This window comes from Pituophis catenifer, unplaced genomic scaffold (assembly GCF_029215685.1).
Source record: "Pituophis catenifer annectens isolate HBS135680 unplaced genomic scaffold, rPitCat1.0.hap2 SCAF_2, whole genome shotgun sequence".
Taxonomy (NCBI): domain Eukaryota; kingdom Metazoa; phylum Chordata; class Lepidosauria; order Squamata; family Colubridae; genus Pituophis; species Pituophis catenifer.
Window position 1 is genome coordinate 43,872,800 of NW_027256882.1, and position 27,925 is coordinate 43,900,724.

At 46.4% G+C, this 27,925-nt stretch overlaps 1 protein-coding gene across 1 annotated transcript in view; it reads left to right on the forward strand.

The window, feature by feature from the left end:
* IL17RC (interleukin 17 receptor C) overlaps positions 1-27,925 on the forward strand; it is a 42,683-nt gene that overhangs the window by 11,737 nt on the left and 3,021 nt on the right. The window contains exons 6-17 of the mRNA XM_070936770.1: positions 4,280-4,397; positions 4,498-4,542; positions 7,383-7,528; positions 10,147-10,206; positions 12,318-12,381; positions 14,176-14,360; positions 15,803-15,853; positions 22,358-22,403; positions 23,589-23,707; positions 23,810-23,869; positions 24,888-24,945; positions 25,876-25,971. Of these exons, the coding sequence (XP_070792871.1) occupies positions 4,280-4,397; positions 4,498-4,542; positions 7,383-7,528; positions 10,147-10,206; positions 12,318-12,381; positions 14,176-14,360; positions 15,803-15,853; positions 22,358-22,403; positions 23,589-23,707; positions 23,810-23,869; positions 24,888-24,945; positions 25,876-25,971 (1,048 nt within the window). The remainder of the gene's footprint in view (positions 1-4,279; positions 4,398-4,497; positions 4,543-7,382; positions 7,529-10,146; positions 10,207-12,317; positions 12,382-14,175; positions 14,361-15,802; positions 15,854-22,357; positions 22,404-23,588; positions 23,708-23,809; positions 23,870-24,887; positions 24,946-25,875; positions 25,972-27,925) is intronic.

The window sequence follows — 27,925 nt, forward strand, 5'->3', positions numbered from 1 at the left end:
CTTTGTTTGCATTTCTCTCAGCAAATATTAACTTATGATTGATTTATTTACATAGAAATCTTACCTTTCTTCCAAAGAGTGCAGGCTAGCATTCTTGCAATACATTAAGCTAAGATTTTGTTCTGACCTAGGCTTCCCAAGAGCATGAAGCAGACTCCTTGTCCCGACAAAAACCCTTTTTATTAAGTTACTGTGAATTCCTCTCATTCACATCCAGCAAAGTCTTTCAGGGGAGAATGTATAGTCACAGACTTTATCTGGCTTGGAGAGCTGCCAGGCCGATATCTTCAAAACTTGGCAAGAAGTCTCTGAGAGTCATGAACCAATTAAGCAAACTAATTGTCTCCTGCAAACTCCACTCCCCTTTCGCTCCTCTTTATTCCCTATGGGAGGGGCCATTCACCGTCCACCTGTGGCTTTACTCCCAAGTTGACCCTTGTTCCCTTCTCCTGGCAGCTCTGCACATGCGTACACTGGGAACAGCTCCAGCTGTTCTTCTGCCCCACTGATGTCCAACTCCGAAGGCAGCTGATAACTGTCGGACGGCCCTGGCCCCATCTCTGCCTCCGACTCAGAGCACTTATCAGAGCCTTCCCCAGACTCCAGGACTGGCCCATGTTCCTCTCCAACCTCCTCACTGTCAGAGTCTGCCACCAGCTCCGCTGGCCTCTGGTTGGCCACAACAAATTTACCAAATAAACTGCAATCAATGGTTAAATGGTTAAGAGGCTGGCCTAGAAACCAGGAGTTTTAGTCCCGCCTTATTCATGAAAGATAGCTTGGGTGATTTTAGGCTAGTCCCTCTCTCTCAGCCCAAGCCACCTCACAGAGTTGTTGTGGGGACAATAGGTGGAAAGTGTGTTGGTTATGTTTGCCACCTTGGGTTACTCATAAAGTAACAAAGGTGGGATAGAAATATAAATAAATAAAATCAGCTGACATATACGGCATGGTTTCCAAACTGTGATGGCTGTTTTCACACAACACTCAACTATAAGCAAACCATGTTTAGGTTTAACATAAAGTATATATATCTAGGCACAGCCAAGTCTTTCCCTCTCTTTATTTTACCTGTCAGTGGCATCTGTACAGCTTCGTGGCTGGATGGAGATTTGAAATTGGGTCTCCTTGGCCCTAGTGTAATGATTTCACTTCCTACATCCCATTTACTGGAGGGATAAAGAAATCCTCACAGAAGGCATCTCATTTTTATTGCATAACTTCTGGCCTCTCAAAAGGTCACCAATGGTTGCCTATTCAGACTTCCCAAGTCAAGAATGTATTAGGTAATATATATAAGTATGAATTGAATACATAAAATAGATACGAATGGAGGAAATATTAGGACAGGGACGGTAGGCACGCTGGTGCTCTTATGCATGCCCCTTACAGACCTCTTAGGAATGGGGTGAGATCAACAATAGAAAGTCTTAGGTTAAAATTTGGGGGTTTTTGGGATGAAACCACAGAGTCAAGTACTGCATTCCAGGCATTGACCACTCTGTTGCTGAAGTCATATTTTCTCAATCGAGTTTGGAGCGGTTCACTTTAAGTTTGTATCTGTTGTGTGCTCGTGTACTGTTGTGGTTGAAGCTGAAGTAGTCTTTGACAGGTAGAACTATTGTAGCAGATAATTTTATGAGCTATGCTTAGGTCATACCGAAGGCAGCGTAGTTCTAAGTTTTCTAAGCCTAGAATTTCTAGTCTGGTAGCATAAGGTATTTTGTTGCGAGCAGAGGAGTGGAGGACTCTTCTTGTGAAATATTTCTGGACACGTTCAATTGTATTAATGTCCAATGTATAGTGCGAGTTCCAGACAGATGAGCTGTTTTCGAGAATTGGTCTAGCAAATGTTTTGTATGCTCTGGTTAGTAGTGCGATATTATCGGAGAAGAAACTATGCAAGATTAGGTTTACAACTCTTAATGCCTTTTTGGCAATGTTATTACAGTGGGCTTTGGCACTTAGATCATTAGATGTGAGTACTCCAAGGTCCTTGACAGAGTGAGGGTCATCTACAAGGTCGTGTCCGCTCAACTTGTATTTTGTGTTCTGCTTCTTTTTGCCAATGTGTAGGACAGAGCGTTTGTTGGTTGAGATTTGGAGTTGCCAATTGTTTGACCATTCCGACACAAAGTCAAGGTCTTTTTGAAGGGCAACAGCATTGTCAGTAGTGTTAAATAGTTTGACATCATCGGCGAAGAGAACGCAGTTGCTTATAATATGATCGCAAAGGTCATTTATGTATAGTATGAAGAGTGTTGGTCCTAGAACGCTGCCTTGGGGGACACCACTATTAACAGGTACAGGATTTGATAGGGCACTCCCTATCAAAGGGACTATCAAAGTCTTTAGGGCAGTGTTTCTCAACCTTGGTAGCTTGAAGATGGGTGGACTTCAACTCCTAGAATCCCCCAGCCAGCCCTGGGAGTTGAAGTCCAACCATCTTCTGGGAGTTGAAGTCCAACCATCTTCAAGCTTCCAAGGTTGAGAAACACTGCTTTAGGGCTTTTGGAACTTAGATTTTGAATTTTAAAAAAATCTTGTGGTTTTCATATTGCTAAACTTTACAAGATGTGGTTGCAAAATATCCGCACTGCCCCAGGGGTGTTTTCAAGGTGGGATCAAATGTCACGATGGATCAGAGTGTGATTGAACTCCTTTTCTTTGCATCACACACATGCAGAGGGATGGAACTGTCATATATATAAAGAAGGACAGAGCTTTGGTCACGCTGTTGTGGCCACCACCTTGATATGCCTGGGGGGGATGCCTTCAGTGGTACCAGTACCTTTAGACTGGCATCCAGGCAGTGGAGAATTACAGAGAGCTGCTATTTTAAGAACCCCACCCCTTAATAAATGTACCGTGAATTGTATTCGTCTCACCTAATTTATCCAGGCAGTCTTTCCCAATTATCTTACATGCTCCTGTTTTAACAGAAGAGAATATTTGTAGCTCAGGATTGAATTATAGTCTTTGATGCTTTTGGAGCTTGGTTGTTTTCTTGCAGGTATTTCATTACCTGACTAGGTGATATTATCAGTACTATAGGGCATGGGGCAGAGGTGAAATGCTACCAGTTCGGGCTGGTTTGCCTGAACTGGTAGTTAAAAAATGCTTTTAGAAGGTAAAAAAAAGGTTCTGATGATCGCATGGCACAGCTTTTTTTTTTTTAACCTTTTAAAAGCATTTTTTTTTACTACCGGTTCAGGCGAATAAGTAGTAAAAAAATGCCTTAAGAAAGTAAAAAAAAAGGCTCTGACGATCGCGCGGCACAGCTGTGATTGTCAGAACCTCTTTTTTTTTACTTTTTAAAAGCATTTTTTACTATCTATTCGCCCGAACCGGTAGTAAAAAATGCTTTTAAAAAGTTTTTAAAATGGTTCCCACAATCGCGCGCCACAGCTGATCACATTCCCCCCGCGCTGTTCTACTTACCTTCCCAAGCCTCCTTTTGGCGTGCACTGCGCATGCACATGCGCAGTTTGCATTTGATGCGCACTGCACATGTGCATGCCCGGCATGTGTTTGGCGCATGGCGCGCATGCGCTGCCAGTGAACCGGTAGCAAACTAGTTCAGATTTCACCACTGGTATGGGATATAGAATTTGCCCCCTGTTTATAGTTTTTTCTGCCCGTGTTGTTTGGTTTTCTCTTTAGTATTATGTTGTATTGATTGTGGTATTGTTTTCTGCTTGATTTTTGTCTGGTGCTAATCCCTGCTTATCTGGGTGTTGATTGCTGAAGAAGATGTATTCTGGTTATTGTATTGCATTCTGTATAACATTTTCCCAATTGTGCTGGCTCTAGAAATTGGGAACCATAGTCCAACCATGCCATAATATGTATTTGAAGCAGAAAACTAGATTCTGTAACACCGTTGTACCATGTATCTTGGTCTTTTACAATATTGCAAATTACAATCTTGTAAAGTCTCAAGACTCTTTTTTCCGCTATGTATTGAAAATGGACTGTGATTAATATGTATGTATGCATGTACGTATGCAGCTATGAGTTTATGTCTTAGTGTCATTTTTGTATACTTTGGCATTTTTGGATGCTGCTGCAATTATATTATTATTGTTATTATTATTATTTCTTTTGGGATGGGGACATTGGTGGGTGATTTTCTTATTTTCGAGAGCAGTAGATCAGAATTTCATTTTAATGTGTGCCATCGTGTACAGTATACAGGAAAATGACAATAAAGGTTATTCAATTCAATTCAATCTGGATGAGAAAAGCTCTTTGATTTTTTTTCCCTCTTCCTTTCTAGGAATCTCTGCAATACAACTGCTTCCCAGTAGCTCCCAGTGGGGAGCTGCATCTCACAGTCTTCACGTGGCCTCGCTATCATTCTGCAGGTGTGTTACAAGTCACGCACCATGGACCAGGTGAGTTCTCCAGAAATAAGAAATGGAGCAATAAATCCATTTGATAAAATCAGTCTGAACCTCCCCACCCACTGGATGTCTCTCTGTGTTCTGTTCATAGACTGTACCTGGCCCAACGCCACAGATGCCATTCACCTGTGTCAAGGTATGCTGCAATGCGCCGACTTCCCTATCAATACTTTCCCCTCAGTGTATGCATCAGCAGGGATTCAAGCAACTCCAAGAATTCCTTTTTGTAGCATAAAAGAACCACATTTTTTTTTCCTTGGATCAAACCCCATAGCCAGAACATCCAGGGGCAAACAAGGCTTCAAATCACAGTTTAAACCATAAGCCATAACTTACAAGCTAGAACAACTGCATCAACACAGCACATTCAGCCCTATTATGACTGTGTTGTGTGACTCAATCCACTAAGTATTTCATTCGCATTCCTTCTGATGTATGATTATTACAGTATTAATAATTAAATAATAATACAGTATTATTTTATTTATTATTTAAATTTTTATATAGTTATGACACATGCTAGAAGCTTTCCTAAGTCAGATTTTCTTTTAGGAAGTCGGTCAGATTATTGTGCAAGGCTGGACATCTAGGCCCTGACATTCATTCTTAAATACCAAATTTCATATTCTTATTACTGTAGGGTGAAGTTTGACTTTCTGTGCCCGAGGAATATTTGAAATATTAAATAAAATTTGCACAGATCATCTTATCTATAATACGTAATTCTGGGCTACAGAATGCAGTCAGTTCCAATTGTCCTAAATAATTTACTAGCAGCTCTGCAAAATTCACATGAAAAAAAAACAAAAAAACAGAATAACAGAGTTGGAAGGGACCTTGGAGGTCTTCTAGTCCACCCCCCTGCTTAGGCAGGAAACCCTACACCACTTCAGATAAATGGTTATCTAATCTCTTATTTAAAACTTCCAGTGTTGGAGCATTCACAACTTCTGGAGGCAAGTTGTTCCACTGATTAATGGTTCTAACTGTCAGGAAATTTCTCCTTAATTCTAGGTTGCTTCTCTCCTTGATTAGTTTCCACCAATTGCTTCTTCTCCTGCCCTCAGGTGCTTTGGAGAATAGCTTGACTCCCTCTTCTTTGTGGCAGCCCCTGAGATATGGGAACACTGCTATCATGTCTCCCCTAGTTCTTCTTTTCATTAAACTAGACATACCCAATTCCAGCAACCGTTTTTCGTATGTTTTAGCCTCCAGTCCCCTAATCATCTTTGTTGCTCTTCTCTGCACTCTTTCTAGTCTTTTTTACATCGTGGTGACCAAAAAGTAGATACAGTATTCCAAGTGTGGTCTTACCAAGGAATTAGATGATTATATTCATTATATTCATTACATGAAACTTGGTATTTAAGAATGAACGACCATTCGAAGTTGTAACATCACTGGAAAAATTGACTTACGACTGTTTTTTTTTAATTACTTCTGTCGTATCCCCATGGTCACACGATCAAAATTTGGACATTTGGCAACTGGCATGTATTTATGACAGTTACAATATCCTGGGATCATGCGATCCCCCTTCTGACAAGCAAAGTCAATGGGGAAGGCAGATTCATTTAACAACTGTAGCAAAAAAGATCATAAAATGGGACAACATTCAGTTAACTCTCTAGCTTGGTCATGGAAATTTGGGGCTGAATTGTGGTCGTAAGTCGACGACTACCTGTGTTTGTTTATTTATATTCCACCTTTAATAGTTTGATAAATAACTCAAAGCAGCAAACATGCCTAATAATCCTCCCTCCTCCTATTTGCCCCCCCCACTAAAGCCCTGTGAGGTGAGTTTAGCTGAGAGAGAGTGACTCGCCCAAGGTCATCCAGCCAGCTGGGTGATTTTTTTTTAAAAAAACTGATTTTTCTTGCTTCAAACTTAATGAGATTAATCAATTTCATCATATTGGACCATTTACTTTTTTTTTTTTTAAACGTATTTCATTTTTGAGTTCTGTCTTGGACACAGTCCTGTCTGTAGATGCCATACTGCTGGTCTTGGGCTCATACTCAAAAGGCTTCAGAGATGAGATACTTGCCTGCATTAAAAAAAAAGAAATGATTGAAGTCAGAGGTGGGTTTCAGCAGGTTCTGACCAGTTCTGGAGAACCGGTAGCAGAAATTTTGAGTAGTTCGGAGAACCGGTAAATACCCCCTCTGACTGGCCCCGCCCCCATCTATTCTCTGCCTCCCGAGTCCCAGCTGATTGGGAGGAAATGGGGATTTTGCAGTAACCTTCCCCTGGAATTGGGAGGGAATGGAGATTTTACAGTATCCTTCCCCTCCCACGCCCAGCAAGCAACGCCCAACAAGCCATGCCACACCTAACAAGCTACACCCACAGAACCGGTAGTAAAAAATTTTTGAAACCCACCACTGATTGAAGTAGTAAAAATGATAACAGGGGGAACAGCATTAGATGCTTTATGATCTCCCAGGAAACAAAAGCAGTGGTGGGCTCCTGGGGGTTCGGCAGGGTTCAGGCAATCCTCTAGCCAAGGATCGCCGGGGTTTGGGGAACCGCCAAATGCCACCCCTGGCTGGCTACGCCCACCCCGCCCTGCCCCTCCCAGGAATCTCCATACGGCCCATTCATCATTCCAGGTAAGTGCAGAGGCAGCGCAGAGGGTCTGGGAGGGCAAAAAACGGGCCTACCGGAGGTTCCGAAAGTCCAGAAACGGGTCTGTTTCCAGCCTCCGGACCCTGGGGAAAGCTGTTTTCACCCTCCCAGAGGCTTGAGGAAAGCCTCCAGAGCCTAGGGAGGGAGAAAAAGCCCACTGTGGTGCAGGCGGCTGACTAGGCCACGCTCACCATGGCCACGCCCACCCAGCAACAGGGCAGCAAACCCGTTGCTAAAGGATCTGAAGCCCACCCCTGAACAAAAGCCCCATTTGGATTATGCAGTGCTGGACAGCTGATATGAGCCCTCAATGCTGTGGAATGCTAATAACAAATTTTGTCTTACAGTGCCAAGTTTATCCAGTTCTGTGGGACTACAGTCGGCAATTCTACATGTGGGAAACATCCCTAAGGGACAGCATTTCAAACTGTGGCTGTATCTGAATCGGACGGATGGATTTAAAGGCCTTGATCAGGAGACTCCCAGGTTGCTGGTAAGTGAAGTTTTTTCCCCAATGTTTGTCAAGCCTAGTACCTTCCTGTCAGGATCAGGGTAGTCCTTGCCTAACAACAGCAATTGGAACCAGAACTTCTATCGCTACACAATGAGATCATAACGTGGTGTCACATGACCTCGTCGCTTAGCAAGAGCAATCCTGGCACTTCCATTACTATTGTGAAGTGAAGATCACAGGCCTTTAAGCGAGTCCCAGGGGAGTCGCAGACAGGCTGGCAGGCAAGTAAGTGGCTGCTTTTGGTGGGAGAAGGTGCACAATTGGCTGGTGAGACACTGAGTGGGATCGGGAGTGACTGCTGCTGGGTGGCGGAAGAGTGTCAGACCTGCCCCAACTTAGACATTTAAGAAAGAAAGACTCTCAACTCCATCTGGTTGAAGTGATAGGTTTTGGGTTGTTTTTTTTTTACTAAAGTTAAATGATTGCAGCTAAAGTAAAGCTAGATGTGAGCATCCCCTTGTAAAGGTTACCCTTTTCTCCTTTCTCTGCTCCTCCCCCTTTGATCAATCCATCAGCGCCCGATAATATGCCAGTTTGAAGTTTTGGAAACTGCTTTGATGCCTGCCGCCTCTCGATGTAGTTTCACATTCTGTTCCCAGGCCGTGTGTCCTTGGCAGCTGGCTCATTCCAGTTTGGCACTTCTGGTTCTTGTCAGCGTGGCTCCCCGCCCTCTGTTTGTCTTCCCATGCTCATGCCCGAACTTTACTTCCCCAAATTCCTTTTCCCCTCCTCTCCCACATTTTATGGCAGGATGCCAGCAGAATGAAGAAGCTGAAGATGGCAGACCTGACAAGTGACTATTGGAGCAACTTGCAACCTTCCCTGCTGGCTCCCCCATTGACTTTGCTTGCAGGAAGCCGGCAGGGAAAGGTCACCAATGCTCATCATGTGACCATGAAACATAGCAACTGTTATAGGTGTGAACCAGATTGCGATCACATGACTGCAGAGACACTGTGATCGCTGGCAGTCAAAAGTACCACTCGTTCAGTGCCATTGAAACAGGGGTGAAATCCCAAATGGGAGTGTGCATGTGCACACTCACTTCGCTCGTGCGCAACCCCTCTGCGCATGCACAGGACCTTCTGTGCATGCGCATAGCATCAAAAATGAGACATGATGACGTCTGGGCGGGTGGGCGGAGCTTCCCGCCGCTGGCACTGCTGGTTCGCCCGAGCTGGATAGAACCAGCTGCATTTCACCAGTGCATTGAAACTTTGAATTGTCACTGAACAAGTTGTTGTTAAACGAAGACTACCTGCATATTGTTTCCCCCATTTCCTCTTTTTTCTTGGATGCTTATAAACCTTGATCATTTTGTTACTGCTTTCAAATGAAGATGATATAGAGCTTCGGGGAAATCAGATCTCCAGGGTTTTATTCCCAACTCAAGGAAAGAATGACTAAAATCAAGGGATTTCCCATTGTTGTTATTAAGGATAACAAGATGTTGCTTCTTAGATGGAAATCAGAAATGGTTGATATTTCAGCCTAAAGAAAAAGCAAGCGTCAGCCCTATAAGGTAGACCAGACTAAGAAACCAATGCCATCCAGGACTACTTTTATTGTAACAGCTATAAAGTTATCTGTGGACTGCTTCTCCCTGCCCACTCCATCAGATCAGATAGGATGGAATGCTCCAGGTCCTTTCTCTTAATTGTTGTCATCTCGCCACAACTGTGAAGCAGTTTCTTGTCCCTAGTAGCCTCTGTCCTGTGGAACATCCTTCTCCTTGAAATCAGCAGCCACTCACCTGAGCTCATTGCTAGGATCACATTGCAATGAACAAGGACATACATTCAATTTCACAGTTACTAAGTTTGTTGGCCGAGCAGTGACAAAAATAGCCCAGGAATTGATTGAAGCCTGGGAAACTGGCCTCTTGTCAGTCAACAGGGGTGCTGATTTACCACCAGCTGATCAAGTACTTAGAAGCCAAGGACCCAGCAGCACAAGGAAAGAACAACAAATGATTTAACAGCCAGCCATCAACACATCAATTAACAACTAAAAGCCACACAAAACCAGGTAGCAAATACAACGCATATAAGAGACCAGTGCACACATTATGGAGACAGAAAAATTCTCTGAGGATGGGCTCCAGCATGAGTCCGAAAGCTTGGAAGACTTAACTTCAGGTCTCAGTGGCCTACCCTGATTGGATTCTGCAACATTATCCTGAGACACATATATATACCTTCATTCGCTCACCTTTCCTTTTAAGGCCTTAAAAAGTGGTTTTTTCCCTCTAGACTAAATGTTAGGATAAAGTGAGGCTGGACTCAGTGATCGCGATATTTATATAGTGGGGTGTGTTTTTGGGGGGTTGCTAGAAGATGTTCCTTGGATACTAGCTTTTATTTTTCTTTTATGTTTTTAATCACTGTTGGCATGAGCTGCCTAGAATTAGGGAATATAGGATGGGTGGCTATATATGTATTTGAAATAAATAAATAAAATATCATTTTAGTCAAGGTGGGTGGCATATAGATGTAATAAAATAAAAACAAACAAATTAGGAATCCTAATATCCTGAAAACAGCTGTGAAGTAGTAGACCCTGATTTACTCACAGTATTCTTTTTCCTTCTAACCTAGACTGGATCGGAGAATGTGAGTTTACCAATCGCGCAGGTGTTTCCTTGTCTCTGCTTTCAGGTAAGAACAATGCTTCACAAAATCTCTCCAATACTTCTTTAGGCCACCTGCCCAGAGTTATATTTGGCATAGCTGCTGCCTACAGTTGCAGAGCAGGTAACAGAGAACAAGATTAAGGCAGAGTTACAGTTAGGGTATTTTAGCCCATTTTCTCACCTGCGACATTTCTCAGAACTGCTTCTATAGATGGAAAAATTGAGTTCCTGTGGAGGGTTGGTTTCTTAGGTAGAAATGCATGGCCTTGGACTGGTGCCAGGGGACTCACCGAGGAGGGGCAGTAAATCCCAAAATGAGAACTGTAGAGTGATTGTTTTTACCTCTAATCAGCAGAAATCTAGAAGGATTATCTCCTGAATTATTTTAATTGAGGGAGGAACAAGCTGTAGTCCCCAGATGGAATCAGGCCTGCAAGGATATCATTTGTGACTCTTCCTCACCACGCCAGGATTCACTGTCATGTAAACGCTCCAATGAAATTGTAAATCTGCCATAGGTATAGTGTTTTTTTTTAAAAAAGCAAGCCTATCTTTATCAAAATAATCCCATTATTATTTTAGCATCATTGTCTCACCCATTCCAGTCCCAGGCTGTTAAAAATTTAATGCAAACCTCCATCATCAAAACATTATCTATCCCTATTCTAACAGTGCCTGGTTTATACTTGATTTTCTCTCAAAGAGCATGGTGTGTACTCAATAAAACAGTCCTTTTGAGAAAGCTGTCCGTCTCGGAGTGCTGAATTGGTTGGGTTCATCAGTTGGAACCTTGACACAAGGACTGATTTCTAAGTTATTTGTAACAAATGAGTTTTGGCAGATGGCAGCACCTGGCCAACCTGATTTGGAGATCAGAAGTAAAGGCATGTCGAGTCTAGTGAGTACTGAGATGGGAATTTAGGAAGCTTTTCCATGGTTGTAGGCTTGTCTGGGGCATTAAAGAAGCTTCCCAGAACAAGGCCATGATATTCATACTGTGACCAAAAAGCACCGTACAGATGTGCCTGTCAGAGCACCAAGAGCTGAGCTTGGCTGGAATATCTGATTTGTTCCAAATGGGAAGGTAGCTTCAGATGGCCCCTAGACTGGGCCTGACACCATCTGGTGAGCTATTTCATGTTTGCAGCCATTCTCAGGTAGATTTTCCTCTTTTCTATGTCAGACTTCGTCTTTTGGGCTTAGTGTGCATTTATGGCAATCTGCAATCTGCACTGATTATACACCTGGTTGTACAGCATCACCCACTGCCAGATAAGTTCTTTGAGAATAGTGACATCAAACGCCCTGTGTCATGACTGGAATATCGCCATCCTTAACCAGCTGTTAATGCATGGATGGAAGATGGGAGGCCAGGATAGGCCCCTCCCTCCCAGGACCATCCACAGGGGCAGTGGTGAAATTCAAATTTTTTTACTACTGGTTCTGTGGGCGTGGCTTGGTGGGCATGGCAGGGGAAGGATACTGCAAAATCTCCATTCCCACCCCACTCCAGGGGGAAGGATACTGCAAAATCCCCATTCCCTCCCCAGTCCTGGGGGAAGGATATGGCACAATTTCCATCCCCACCCCACTCTGGGGCCAGTTAGAGGTTGTATTTGCCAGTTCTCCAAACTACTCAAAATTTCCGCTACCGGTTCTCCAGAACCTGTCAGAACCTGCTGGATTTCACCTCTGCACAGGGGGTTTCAAAAAAGTCAAGATGATGGCTGCAACTATGCAACTGAGGCCTTGGGCATACATATACAGTCTACTTTGTGCCAATCAGATGTATGAACAGACCGAATCAAATAGGTCCACAGTTTCACAAGACACTCCCTACACTGGGTTGGGTCATGTGGCTTAAAACAAATGAGACCACAAGTCAGAGTTGAGTCTAGACAAGAGGAGATGGAAATGGTAGAGAAGGCTGCTGTAGCTGTGGATCCAAGGGGCTTGGCTTCTCCTTGAGAAGAGGTTACCCAACCTTGGTATTCCTCCCAGAGGTAGATATTGCAGAAGTATAAAAATCAGATGGATGGATGAATGGATGGATGGATGGATGGATGGATGGATGAGGATTGCTCTTTAAGGCCACCTCTCTCCCCTTCCTTATCCTCTCAAATATTGTGTTCATAGGTCTGGCCCAAGATTGAAGACCAAGCTGACACACCTCGAACTCATTTCTGTCCCTTTGCAAATGGTAGGAAAATGGCAATTTCATTCCGTTTTTAAGGCAGATAACTATTGGCTAAAATAAATGTCAATATATGCATATATGGGGGAATGGGCTTGCTGGGAAGATTGGGTCGCTTTGATAGAAGTGTCCCAAAGGTGCTTTTTCAGGAGACAACTGGACTTCCTTGTTGGTTTTTTTTCTTTGAAGACGTTTTGCTTCTCATCCAAGAAGCTTTTTCAGCTCTGACTGGATGGTGGGGAATGGAAGGATTTATGGTACTGTATATTCCTTGCAGGCAGCTGGTCATCTGTAGCTACAGATGTTTAGCTCTGCAATTTGGGATGAACACTTTTCGAATGGTTTGGGTATATGAAGAGATTTCCAGAAAGATTGCAGACTACAGGAACCATTAGCACTAGTCATCCGTGGTTTCAGGGTGGAGTACCATCAGTACGCTGATGATACCCAGCTGTACATCTCCACCCCAGACCACCCCAACGATGCCCTTGAAGTAATGTCCCGGTGCCTGGAGGCCGTACAGATCTGGATGGGGAGAAACAGGCTCAGGCTCAACCCATCCAAGACCGAGTGGCTGTGGTTTCTGACGTCCCGATATAGTCAGCTGGTGCCATCGCTGACTATTGGGGGTGAATCATTGGCCCCCACGGAAAGGGCTCGCAACTTGGGTGTCCTCCTGGATTCACGGCTGTCTTTAGAAGAGCACTTGACGGCCGTGACCGGGAGGATTTTTCATCAGGTTCACCTGATTCGCCAGTTGTGTCCCTTTCTAGATCGGGACTCCTTACACACGGTCACTCATGCCCTCGTCACCTCCCATCTGGACTATTGTAACACTCTCTACATGGGGCTCCCCTTGAGGGGCAATCGGAGGCTCCAACTGGTGCAGAGTGCGGCCACGCGGATGGTGACGGGAGCGAGATGGCGCTCCCATGTAACACCTCTCCTGCGTGGGCTGCACTGGCTCCCGGTGGTCTTCTGAGTGTGCTTCAAGGTTTTGGTTATCACCTTTAGAGCGCTCCATGGCTTAGGACCTGGTTATTTACGGGACCACCTGCTACCACCAATAGCCTCCCACCGACCAGTACGCTCCCATAGAGAGGGGCTCCTCCGGGTGCCGTCGGCCAAACAATGTCGACTGACGGCCCCCAGGGGGAGAGCCTTCTCTATGGGGGCACCTACTATCTGGAATGAGCTCCCCCTGGAGATACGGAGGATCCCGGATCTGCATACCTTCCATCGCGCGCTCAAGACTTTCCTATTTCATCAAGCCGGCCTGACCTAAGTCTTTCCCCTTTTAAATGGAAATTTTAAATCTGGTTTTAAATTATTGGGGCTTTAAATTTGTTCAGCCAAATTATTTAATTCGTTTTAATCTATTTTAAATTTTGTATTTATATGTTTTATTCTATGGCTGTTCACCGCCCTGAGTCCTTCAGGAGTAGGGCAGTATACAAATTCAATAAAATAAATAAAATAAATAAATAAATAAATAGTCAGGTGACCCTAAGGACACAGATAAACCTCCATGTGCTTCAAGGACCCTCTAAAAGGATGCAAGTGTTCAGCTGTCTTGAAAGGAATATAAATCCTTCCATTCCCCACCATCCAGTCAGAGCTGAAGAAGCTTCTTGGATGAGAAGTAAAAAAACAAAACAAAAAAAAATCAAAGAAAAAACCAAGAAAGTCCAATTGCCTCCTGAAAAAGCATCCTCGGTTGCCTCCTGAAAAAGCATCTCAGACCTGGATGACTTGAGAATCGCTACAGATGTTGATAGTAAGTGCAGCCTCTCATTTCAGACCCAGCAGCTTTGGCCAGGGCCTGGACACACAGCCGCTTGGAAGTTCACACTTCTGGTGGGAGTTTGAGCTGCTTCGTTTTTGCTCCGTGTGACCTTCAAGGAGATCTGGTTCCCTGCTGGCAGATGGAAGAGCTTGCCTGCCAACCTCTTCATCCCCATCTGCATCTGGTCCTCATTCCACATGTGAGTAGAGAATGCAAAAAGAGGGAGGGGGAAGAGAAATGTCAATCAGGAGATGAAGAACTAGCTGAGAACTGGAACTACGATAAGATCTCTTGTCAGTGTGCTGTCACTGCCAGGTAAAAGGGATCCTGGTAAAAATTTCCACTAGGAATTACAAAAGATAAACCTGATTGTTACAACCTTTTCTCTCTTCCCTCCCCAATTCCTCTCTCTTTTTTTTTCTTCTTGTTTCTTTTTTGCTCTTTCTTCCATTTTTGCACTAAGAAGTCTTCCCTCCCTCCCTCTTTCTCTTCATTCATTTATTCATTCATTCCTCTTTTGAAAGTCTGAGGGCCCTGCTGAGAAATGATGCATCTGACATCTTCATTTCTCCAGAAGACCTTTAGGAGATGGAAGCAAGGGTGGGATTCAGCCGGTTCGGACCAGTTCGGGCGAATTGGTAGTTACGGCCAGCGGCTGGGCCTGCTCACCCGCCCTGTACTATCCTGTCTTATACAATTGCTGTGGTTTTGACGCAATACACATGTGTTTAAGGCGCACGCGCAAGCGAAACTATCCCGTCCTATACAATCGCTGTTTTTTTGACACAGTGCACACTCTCTCACATATTTGATTCTGGACGAACCGGTTGTTAAATTATGTGAAGCCCACCTCTGGATGGAAGAGATGGTCAAAAGACTCATAGGTGGAAAGAGATGCCATCTCTAAGAGTTTGTGCCATTAACAAATTTTAGTGCACACATATACACTCTCTCCAAAATACGTAACTATATTTTTGTGATGGAAGCAATGGGAATAGTCATGTTTAAATGGTTAAATATATGGGAGCATTGTTGTTGTAATTATTATTATTAGATTCCCCCCACACACTTTTTAAAATGCATTTTTGTCAACTCAATCCAGTGAACTTACTTAATACTCCTGCCTCCTATTTTTCCCCACAACAACAACCTTGTGAGGTAGGTTGAACATAGAGAGAACCCAAAGTCTCCCAGCTGGCTTTCTGTCCACGTCAGGACTAAAACTCAGTCTCCTGGTTTCTAGGCCTCACCTTAACCACTACACCATGCTGGCTCTGTTCCAAATGTATCAATTCAATTTAATTAATTTAGGATCCAATCTGGGTCGGTCACTGGGACCAGAGGTTTTGTCTTCCGAGCTTTCGGATCTCATCCTCAGGGAACTTGAAGGCTAGAGAGGGCCAGATCTAAGTACCCTGTGGGCCAGATTTGGCCCACCGGCCTTGAGTTTGACATCCCTGGGCTAGAGGATTATAAGCATTTCATTGGAGACTTTAGGTGTAGCTCCTTGCAGTCAGGTGAAGGTTGTGCTTTGCACATGAGCTGAGGGGGCAGACATACAGTACACACACATAACTTTGTGTCCCAGCTTTTCTGCAACGAGTTTTCTTGTAACAGAATTGATTTTCCCAATTTTCATAGGAACCACAGGAGTTCCCAAGACTGCGACCTCATCCCAACTTGTGTGTGCAGGTAGGAACAGAATTTTTTTTTAAAAAAATGGGCAACGTTATTTTCAGTTTCCAAGGATCCTCCACAGGGCTGGATTATTTTAGCAGACATCAAAAGTCAAAAAGACTTTTTGACTTCTTTTTTTTTCTCATTGCTCTGAAATGGAGTTCAGACTGATTTACAGGAGAAAAAAAAAAAAGACCAGACAAGAAGGCATCTTCAATGACTTTTTGCTTCTTGGAGCTGCTGTTGTGGTTTTATTGAACTTCATCCACAGTGTGTCTCTTAATTTAGATCACGGTTTTCAACTTTGGCAATTTAAAGATGGCAGGGGGGCTGGGGAATTCTGGGAGTTGAAGTCCACACCTTTTAAAATTGCCAAGGTTGGAAAAGCCTTGTCTAGATGTATAAGGTGAATCTGGCTGCTGTTTCCTGAGCAAATGCCCAAGTCATATAAAATAACCATCGCCACTTGAGAGTCTGCTTTATGACTGTAACCGGCATGGAGCAAAATCTCTGCAAAATTACATGTTCCACATTTTATACAAATAAGACAGAGAACATATAATCCAACTCCAAATTAATGTCTATTGTTTTATTTACTTCCACAGAAAAATTAAATCCAGAGACATTTTTCTTTCAATTTATTTCCGCATTGCGCTTCCATAAGACCAGATTCAGACCTGGTCAAGAAAGCCATACATATTACTTACTAAATAGAAATGGTTCTTGTTATGTCCTTATATGGGCACCCGCCGGGGATTGGCTAATCCTCCGGCGGGAAATTCATAGAGCTGTCATTGGGCGGCTGAGCCTGCCGGAGCATATAAAAGAGCTCCGGCAGCCCAGCCGCTTGTCTTTTTCCTGTGCTGAATAAAGTACTGAATTGGACCAGAGCTGGTCGTGTCTTGCTTTCCCTGCGCCGATCTAACACTGGCGACGAAGGACTAGAACCAAGCGACGAACCTCGTGGCACGAAGCCAAACTCATAGAGCTAAGTCACTGAGCAACTGAGTCACTTCGTAGGAATTTCCAGAGGCATGGCATCAGCTGAAGTCACCTTGCCAGCCCTTGCTCCATTCCGCCCAGGGAAGGACAAGTGGAAATCCTACGTGGTCAAATTTCGGCAATACCTGAGAGGAAACAACATCAGGGATGCCGATGATGACCGGAAAAAGGGCATCTTCTTGGCCAACTGCGGCTCTGAAGTCCTCGATATGGCAATCGATCTCGTAGCACCACGAGACATTGAAGAAGTGCCATGGACAGACCTGCTGCAGATCCTGGAAGAGCACTATGCCCCAACTGGAACACCAGTGGCGAACCGTTTCACCTTCCATCAGAGGGATCAAAAGGAAGGTGAGACCATCAAAGAATTCGTGGCCGCCCTGCGCCAAATCGCAGCCAGCTGTGAGTTCGACCACGTGGACAACGCCATCGCTGACCGCGTGGTTTTCGGCATGAGGGACAGAGGCCTGCAAAAGAAATTCCTGAGCAGGAAGAAACTCGTGCTCAAGGATGTGGTGGAGGAAGCCACCGCATCCGAAATCTCGGAGAAAGCGGCTGCCGCAGTAAGCAGAGCAAAGGGAATCCACAAGATTCGCTCCACAACGCAATCATCAACCGAGGATTCCACAGCTGGATCAGAGTCGGAGGAGGAATCCACCGTACACAAGGTATCCAGACCCCCAAGGCGGGAAACTGCCCAAAAAAGTTACAAGGGGGAGCGCTGTGCCAGCTGCAGAGGGGACCATGCCAGAGCCAGCTGCAAATGGAGAGACGCAACCTGCCGGCGTTGCAACAGGAGAGGGCACATTGCAGAGGCATGCAGAGCTGAGGAACCAGCCCCAGAGCCCTCCAGCCACCGCCCTCGCGAAAACCGGGAGGACAACGCGAGGGCATCCAAACGGTCCTCCTACCAATCCAGACGGGGCGAGAGCGAAGGGAACCGGAGGAGAGCAGTACACCAAACCACAATACACCTCTCCGACGACGACGACACCGCCACCAAGTGCCACGCGACCGTGCTGCTCGAAGGGACCCCATGCTCCATGGAAGTAGACTCTGGCTCCATCTACTCAATCATGGATTGGAAAAACTTAAAACGCATCAAGCCAGACGTCCGCAAGAGGGACCTGAGACCCCTGCGCTCCAGGCTGGTGGACTTCGGAGGAAACCACATCGGAGTCCTGGGAAGAGCCTCGCTCCACGTGTCTTACCAAGAATTCCAAGGCAACCTCCCCATCACCATCGTCGAGCACGACCGCCCTACCCTGCTAGGCATGGAGTGGTTCAAGCCACTAGGGCTCGGGATAGTAGGGGTTAACCAAATTCGTCAGGACGAACTCGACACCCTCCTCGAAGAGTTCAAGGAAGTCTTCGACGGTAAGCTGGGGAAATTTGTGGGGAAGCCCATTTCCTTTAATCTTGATAAGACAATTACCCCCATTAGGCTTAAGCCCCGCAGAGTTCCGTTTGCCCTGAGGCCCAAAGTAGATGCTCAGCTAGATAAGCTGATAGCCCAGGGCGTGTTGGAACCGATCGATCATGCAGCATGGGAGACACCCATTGTGACCCCCATGAAGCATGATGGATCTGTGCGCATCTGCGCCGACTATAAATGTTCGATTAACAAGGCCCTTTCGCAGAGCGCATACCCAGTTCCAGTGGTGCAACATCTGCTGCATTCACTTGGGAGTGGGACAATATTTGCAAAACTGGACCTGGCCCAGGCTTACCAGCAATTGCCAGTGGATGAAAAAACTGCGGAGGCACAAACGATTGTCACCCATAGGGGCGCATTTAAGTGCAACCGCCTCCAATTTGGAGTCAGCGCAGCCCCAGGCATTTTTCAATCAATGATGGAACGCCTTCTCCAAGGCATTCCAGGGGTGGTGCCGTACTTTGATGATGTGTTGATCTCCGGGCACTCTAAAACCCAGCTGCTTGAGCGACTAAAACAAGTTTTGCAGCACTTCAAGGAGAAGGGTTTGAGAGTGAGGAGGGACAAATGCATCATTGGGGTCCAGGAGGTCGAGTTCCTGGGCTATCTCATAGATGGCACCGGCATCCACCCCACCAAAGCTAAAGTTAGGGCAATCCACGAAGCTCCAGCCCCCAAAAACAAAGCCGAGCTTCAAGCATTTTTGGGATTGCTAAATTTTTATGCGGTGTTCCTTAAACAGAAGGCAACAGCCGCTGAGCCACTCCATCGATTGCTGGGGAAAGCGGTTCCGTGGAGATGGGGGACAGAGGAAGAAAACGCCTTCAGGACCATCAAGGGGCTCCTATCCTCCGACAGCGTGCTGATCCAGTACCACGAGACGCTTCCTCTGCTGCTGACCTGTGACGCTTCACCATATGGGATTGGCGCAGTCCTCAGCCACCAGCTCCCCAACGGATCAGAGGCACCCATCGCCTACTTCTCTAAAACGATGTCCAGCACCGAGAGGAATTACAGCCAGCTGGACAAGGAAGCCTTGGCCATTGTGGCTGGAGTCAAGCGCTTCCATGAGTACCTATATGGCCGGAACTTCACGGTCATCACGGACCACAAGCCACTTTTGGGACTATTAGCGGGTGACAAACCCACACCCGGCTACATGTCACCCAGGATGACACGCTGGGCCATATTCCTTGCCGGGTATTCATACAGACTCATTCACAAGCCCGGCAAAACCATCGGGAACGCAGACGCCCTGAGTAGGTGCCCATCCAAAGAGCCAGTAGAAGACCCCGCACCCACCATGAGCCTCCTCCACATCGATGCCGACAGAGACTGCCCAGTGACGTCAGCAGATGTGGCCACCCATACCCAGAGGGACCCCATACTCAGGCAAGTGAGATCCTGGGTCCTGCGAGGCTGGCCAGCAGAGAAACCGGCAGAAAAGTTCAGCCCCTTCGCACGGAAGCAGCAGGAGCTGTCCACCATGAAAGGCTGTATCCTATGGGGAGACCGGGTGCTGATTCCCAGCGCGTTACAGAAGAAGACGCTCGAGACGCTCCACAACGGACACCCTGGCATCGTAAGGATGAAAGGACTGGCACGGAGTTACGTCTGGTGGCCATCCCTGGACAAGGACATTGAAGAGTGGGTCGCCAGATGTGACCCGTGCCAAGAGGTACGTCCCGCCCCCGCCCAAGCCCCAGTGTCAGAGTGGGAGACGCCCAGCAGCCCATGGGCACGGATCCATATTGACTTCGCGGGTCCAATGCAGGGGCACTACCTCTTAATTGTTGTGGACGCTTTCTCCAAGTGGCTAGAGGTCATCCCCATGCCATCTACCACGTCCGAAGCCACCATCAGGGCACTCAGGCGCCTATTCGCAACGCACGGGCTGCCAGATGTCCTAGTCTCAGACAATGGCCCACAGTTAACGTCCAAGGCCATGGAAGAGTTCCTGGCGGGACAGGGCATCCGCCACGCCCTCACCGCATTTTACAGGCCAGCCAGAAACGGTCAAGCGGAACGCATGGTGCGACTCACCAAGGAGACGCTCACCAAGATGAGTCCGGGCGACTGGCAAGAGAGGATCAACAACTTCCTCCTTACACAGCACATCACCCCGCATGCCACCACCAAGAAGAGCCCAGCTGAGCTACTGATGGGCAGACGCCTGAGGTCACCCCTGGACCGGCTGCACCCCCAGTACAACCCCGAAGTGACAGCAACGGCCAGCCGGCCGCTCCGCGCCTTCGCCATAGGAGACCCGGTGTTTGCGCTTAACTTCAACGGCTCTCCGAAGTGGCTAAAGGGGAGAATAGAGAGCACAACCGGCCCGAAGTCCTACCGAGTCGAGCTGGAAGATGGACAGGTCTGTAGACGGCACATCGACCAGCTCCGGAAAAGGTGGAGGGGATCGGAAGGAAACCAGCCTGACGAGGTAGGCCTACCACACCCCAACGAGGTAGGCCTACAACACCCCGACGAGGTAGGCCTGCAACACCCCGGCAAGGCAGGCCTACAACACCCCGGCGAAGTAGGCCTGCGACACCCCGACGAGGCAGGCCTACAACACCCAGGCGAGGCAGACCACCGACACCCCGACGAGGCCGGCCAAGCACATTACCATGCACTCACCCATCGGCAATCCAGAGCAGTAGACCGGGACCTGCTGCAAGAGGGATGGCATCACCAACCTGGCGGGGTGGGCATCCGCCACTCCATGGAGAGGGACCGCCACCACAGTCAAGGAGTAGACCGGGACCCACCCAGGGAGGGAGAATCGCACCCCTCCAGCAACGAGTACCCACAACAGCCCTGCCAGGGAGACCGACGCTCCAGGCAAGTAGACCGGGGACAACCACACGGGGGAGGCGCACAACACGCAACCCGAGCCGGCCAGCAACCGACCGGCGAGGGAGACCCCAACCGCCATCCAGACCGGGTCGACCAACACCAACCCTGTAAGGTCGACCAACACCACTCCAGCAAGGGAGGCGCACACCACCCAGACCAGGTCGAACAGCACCACCCCGGCGAGGTCGGCCAGCACCAACCCTGCAAAGCCAACCAGCACCAACCCAGCCGCGGAGATGAACACCACCCCGGCGAGGTGGACCACACCGGACAGCGACAGCGACGGGAGCCACGGAAGCCCAACGAAACACCAATGGACTTACCGGGTTTCGGATGGCACCCACCGGACAGCAGCAACGTCCAGCCGCGAGGTTCCAGACATTCCGGGCGAGGGAAGGACCAGCGACTCCAGCACGAACTTCCAGATGTTGCGGCCGGAGGTGCTGGGACGGATCCCGCACACTCGACGGCCGGAGCCCCGGCCACCCCCACCGGGGAGCCGGGAGGGACAGGAGCTCCGCCTGCACAGGCCGGCGGCGGAGCTCAGACTGAACTGCGCAGGTCATCTCGGGCAAGCAGGCGCCCCGCCTACTTGTGTGACTTCGTCACGTACATTAACTGTGATGGACATGTTTCAGACTAAGGGGGGAGGAGTGTTATGTCCTTATATGGGCACCCGCCGGGGATTGGCTAATCCTCCGGCGGGAAATTCATAGAGCTGTCATTGGGCGGCTGAGCCTGCCGGAGCATATAAAAGAGCTCCGGCAGCCCAGCCGCTTGTCTTTTTCCTGTGCTGAATAAAGTACTGAATTGGACCAGAGCTGGTCGCGTCTTGCTTTCCCTGCGCCGATCTAACAGTTCTCTTATGTGAATATGTGATAAGTGGTGGTGCACATGGTTAGGATGCTGAGTTGACATTCAGCAAGCTCGCGTTCGAGACCTGGGTGCTGCTACTTGACGGGACGAGCTCCCGTAACTCGCTCCAGCTCCTGCCAACCTAGCAGTTTGAAAGCAAGGAATCATGAGTAGATAGTTAGGTACAGCTTTGGTGGGCACATTAATGGAGACATGAAAGGAACCTCCAACCGGGATCGCCTGGGCATCAGTGATGTCACTAGCTAATCCTTTCAGCACAGAAGCGCTTTGATGCTTTCACCACAAATCATGAACGTGATCATGATAATCTCCCCAGATTCCAGCAATCCAATTTTTCTCTCTTTGTACAGGTAAGAAGGAATGGAAGTACCTATCTCCAAAGCTGCCTGCAGGATGGTAAGTGCTGATGTAGATGCATGCCAGACTGTTCCCACAATTATTTTATAATTATTTTTTATTTTATTTATTTGTCAAGAACATATTGGATAATATATATAAGTATAAGCATGAATTACCAATGACCTCCCATCGACCCGTGCGCTCCCATAGAGAGGGCCTCCTCGGGGTGCCATCAGCCAAACAATGTAGGCTGGTGACCCCCAGGGGGAGGGCCTTCTCTGTGGGGGCACCTACCCTCTGGAATCAGCTGCCCCCAGAGGTAAGGAGAATCCAAGACCTCGGTGCCTTCCGCCGGGCCCTTAAAACTTTCTTTTTCCAGCAAGCCGGGCTGGCTTAAAAAAATTTTTTTTTTTTAATGTTTTAATTGGTTTGTCACTTTTTAAATTATGGGGCCAAATAGATATATATTCTTTTAATTGTTTTTAATGTTTGTATTTTATGTTTCTTATTTGTGGCTGTACACCGCCCTGAGTCCTTCGGGAGAAGGGCGGTATATAAATTCGAAATAAATAAATAAATAAATAAATAAATAAATAAATAAATAAATAAATAAATAAATAAATAAATAAATAAATTAAATACATAAAATAGATACAAATAGAAGAAACATTAGGACAGGGACGGTAGGCACGCTGGTGCTCTTATGCATGCCCCTTACAGATCTCTTAGGAATGGGGTGAGGTCAACAGTAGAGAGTCTTAGGTTAAAATTTGGGGGTTTGGGGGATGAAACCACAGAGTCAGGTAGTGTATTCCAGGCATTGACCACTCTGTTGCTGAAGTCATATTTTCTGCAATTGTGTTTGGTTCACTTCGTCTGCCTCCAAAGGCAGCTGATAACAGTCATACGGCTCTGGCCCCATCTCTGCCTCTGACGCACAGCACGCGTCAGAGCCTTCCCCAAACTCCAGGACTGGCCCATGTTCCTCCCCAATCTCCTCACTATCCGAATCTGCTGCCAGCTCTGCTGGCCGCTGGCGGGCCACAACAAAAAAAGATGGGATGCAAAGCTCTCTCAAAACCTACCATTCCTGGTTCCAAAAGATGCTTAGGAAAAACAGAGTCTGTCCAGAATCCTCTCTGATTTAAAATGTCTGTCTGAATGCAAGAACTGACTCTATAAATCCATGAGATCGCTGGGCTGAGATTAATCGTTTATGCTCCTGCTTTTCTTTTCGCCTAGATGTCACAAGAAGCCAGAAATACTTACTGTTTCAGGAGATTCAGGATTCCCAGGGGAATTCTTTAGTTCAAATTATGGAGCAAGGCACCTGGGTCTCCACTGCTCAGGTCTTCAATACGGTAAGGCCTTTCTCCATCCAGCCTTTCTCTTCCTCCTTCTGTGAGTGGGCAATCCAGTGATCCTTCCATTCCCCCCTCCCCCCCACTTTTCCTTCTTTACAGAGAAGAAGAACATTGGAGGAAGACCTGAGGAACAGTATGCAGTTAGGGAAGTGCATGCAGGTGAGTAGTAAAATGAGGGCTGGAAGCAGTGGTAAAATATAAAAATTGTTACTACCAGTTCTGTGGGTGTGGCTTGATGGGGGGTAATGTGACTGGATGGGCGTGGTCAACTTTTTTTTTTTTTTACTTTTAAAAGCATTTTTTGTACAACGTCTTCAGCCGAAGAGCAGTGGTGGGTTCCTCCCGGTTCGGCCCAGTTCAGCCGAGCCGGTAGCGGTGATGATATGACATCACCGAACCGGTTCTCTTTGTTCGGGAGCTGCCTGCCCCTGCATTGTTCTTACCTTTTATTTGGCCCCACTCCCAATCTATTCGCTGCCTCCCGAGTCCCAGCTGATCGGCTAGAAGGAAAAAAACTGTTTAAACTCTTGCCGCCGGGCTTCAAAGGGCCGCCCTACAGCTGATCAGTGTTAAAAGGCAATATGGTGGTAGACCAATGCGTTCCAAAAACAAATGGGTAGACCAGTGCCTCCAAAAACAAGTGGGTAGACTGATGCCTCCAAAAACAAATTGGTAGACCGGAATGCTCCAAGAACAAATGGGTAGACCAGTACAGCTCTGCAAGCAGTTAAAAGCTTGGTAGACCAGTACCTCTGCTAAATCCTAAAGAATTGTCACATGACCATCAAACCACACCCACAAAATAAGCCACACCCATAGAACCGGTAGTAAAAACTTTTAGAACCCACCCCTGCCGAAGAGCCATGCTAGCTAGGGAATTCTGAGAGTTGAAGTCCACCCATCTGAAAAAATAGCAAATTTGGAGACCCTTGGCTCATAAATAGCCCCTCAGCCCAGCCAGGGAGAGATTTGGAAATTTCTTGAAGTATTCCATGAGCTGCACTATAAATGAAGATTCTTTTGGTAACTTGGACAGTGTTCCTGTAGCTTCCAAGATTCTGCATTTAGTCCAGGTGAACATTAAAGGGACTTCATCTAAATCTTCCCTTATGTCTTTGTCTTATGTGGACAGGTGAATATTTTTTACTAGACAGTTGTTCTTTATTGTTTTCTGCAGATATGGCAAGAAGAAGGGACCAATGTTACTATACTCTGGGCATGTTCAGCGGAGCATTGTGAGTGTCTTGTGTTTGAGATTAAGGACTAGGAATGCTATTTAGAAACCCACCTCACCAAAAAACTAGGGTAGCTGTTACATAGAAAACAATTGTACTGCTTGGTATACGCTGGACTCAACTCCCATCCTGACTGCTGCCTGGGGGAAGAGACAGAAATCCACTGTTTTCTATAAAGCTAGGAGGACAGAGGCCCTCTGGATTTTCTGGCTGTTCCCTGGAGCAGATGCTTCTACTGAGAAGGCCTATATCCTAGGTCCTATCAAATAACACTGTTTAAAGGAGAAGACCCGAAACTCATTCACCCTATCTGATTTGGTGGGACAATCTCCCTTGGGGAGAGGTGATATCTCAAATAACCTTGCCCCATGCCATGTAGGGCTTTAAAAGTGAAAACCAGCACCTTGAATTGCATCTGGAAGGAAACCGGGAGCCAACAGATGGGCATCTAAAACTGCATGTACAAGGTTTCCAAAACTGTGTTCTGGACCAGCTGAAACTTCTGGGCGATCTCTAACAATAGCCCAACATAGAGTGCATTGCAGTTGTCCAGTCAGGAAGTGACTAAGAAATCAGTGACTATGAGCTGGGCCTCCTGATCCAGGAATGGGCCCAAATGACACACAAAATAAATTTGTGCAAAAGCCACAGCTGCCACTTCTCCTCCAACGGGAGCTACCACTCTAAGAAGAGTCCCAAAATAGTTTTATTAACTGTGTTGGGGGAAATGAGAACCCATCAAGAGTTAAAGATGGCAACTCTCCGGATCCTGGACACACACCCAAAGAAGTCTACCTTAAAGTGAAGCCAGCCCAACACTTTGCCTTCAGCCTTAGCTAATGGGAAAATGACAGGAAGAGATAGGGGTGGTCCATGCAAATTGGGCTGGGACCCAAGTACTGAATTCCTGCTCTCTGTACTTTGATGCAGATCCCCGGACCTACTGGGTGCTGATCTGGTTAGTCACTCTCCTAGGGAGCTGCTGTGTTCTGCTCATGCTCCTCTTCAAGAAAGAAGCAGTAAAAGGTACCCTTCTTGTTTCTCAAACCCCAAATCTAGTCCTATGCTGCTGTTGGAAGAAATGTCCATATGGGTTCAGTTCAAAGTGGGGAAGAAAGACACTGGAAACATGGTGGCTGTATGGAAAGATGGTTTTTAATGGTGGGCAGGATCACATGGTTTGAGATCCTGGGCAAAAAGGCATATGGGTGAGAAAGAGAGAGATTTATACCCTCCCTTGGGCTTTGAATTTGAGCTTGTACTCTGATTGGTTGTCAGACTCCCATGGGGCCATGCAGGGGTACCTTTGTAGGTTGTCTGTGTCCCAGGCTTGGTTGAGCCTTGCTGAGTGATGATGTAATGGCTTTGGGCAGTTCCTATTATGGCTCTGCTTGAAGGAGGTAGATCTTTGTTGTGTAGAATAGACTGGCCCAGGCCTTAATGGCCCATTAACAAAGGTGTGGGGGGCTGAGTTTCTGCCTCCCTTTTAGAGGTAATATTCTGCCCTTTTAATATTTCCTAAAATATTTCATTTTTCTAGGAGACGGGTGGGTTTTATTTATTTATTTATTTAATATAATTTGTATGCCGCCCTATCTCCGTAGGACTCAGGGCGGCTCACAACAAATAAAAACAAACCCAATAAAACATAAAATACATAAATGTATAAATATATAATTTAAACATATATTAAAACCCATTAAAATAATCAAAAAAACCCTCAGTCCAGGCTGGGTTTTAACTTCCTACACTGCCATACTCAATAAATATTGCCTCGGCTACTTATTCCCTTGCTCTTTTCATGACCCCTTTCATCCTAGCCTTGGCTAACAATCCTGCCACATCTCTAATTCATTTGCCTTCCTTCACTTAGGACTTTTGCATTGTACTGTATTTCCATGAATGCCTTTCTACTGTCTTGCATGTGTTGTATTTCTGCCCAAGCAATTTGCACTGCCTGCTATTTGGCAATCAAGCCAAGCTTAAAGATTTGCTTGGTTCCAAGATCCTAGAAAACTGGCAATGTAGCAGTCCTGTCATTAATAGCCAGCACAGTGTGACTTTCTCAGGGGTCTGTGAAATTAAAATTATTTGCCAGCCTATGTTGAAAAATAATCCCATCAAAGAATCGTGAGAAGTAATAGTGGCTGCATATGCATCGATTTTAATTTTTAATAGAGTAAATATATATAGAGAGAGCTAGTTTGGTGTAGCAATTAAGGCATCAGGCTAGAAACCAGGAGATGGTGAGTTCTAGTCTCACTTTAGCCACAAAGCCAGCTGGATGACCTTGGGCCAGTCCCCCTCTATCAACCCTAGAAAGAAGGCAGCAAGGGCAAACCACTTCTGAAATCTTGCTGAGAAAACTACAGGGACTTGTCCAGGCATTCGCCAGGAGTCAACAATGACTTGAAGGCATCAAAAATGTGCTTTATGGATTCTGATATTTTGATTGGGTACGCAGTCTCCATCTCACTCATTTATTCCAGCAACATCTCTTTCTTCCACATGTTCTTTCCCCTTGATTTTTCCCCAGGTGATCTGATTCTTTTCATATTACCCTTCCACCTTTCCCACTAAAGAATCTTACTTAAGGCAGAAGAGGAAGATCAAGAGAATAATCTCTTAGTTTTGTTCTAGTGGATCTTTTCCTTCTTCTAGAAGCCAGGTTCCCACAAGAAAGGCCAAATCTCACAAGACCAGAACCTTTATTTTCTTTAGCCTTTAATTTCCGCTCTGAATGGAGTTCGCAGACTTCATTGCTATTTAATTATTCTTTCATCCTCGCTCAACACATTCAAGTTTAAGTTCAATATGGTGGAGGAGCTATGGATCATCCCCCCCATCTGTGCATTTGCATTTGAAGTCATGGTGACGTTTCCTGTCCGTTTACTCAGACTCTTGGGATATGTACATTTGTTGTCTGATTCAAAGAGAAGAAGGGAAGGATCTGCCCTGCCAAGCCTCGGTGTGTGTGAAT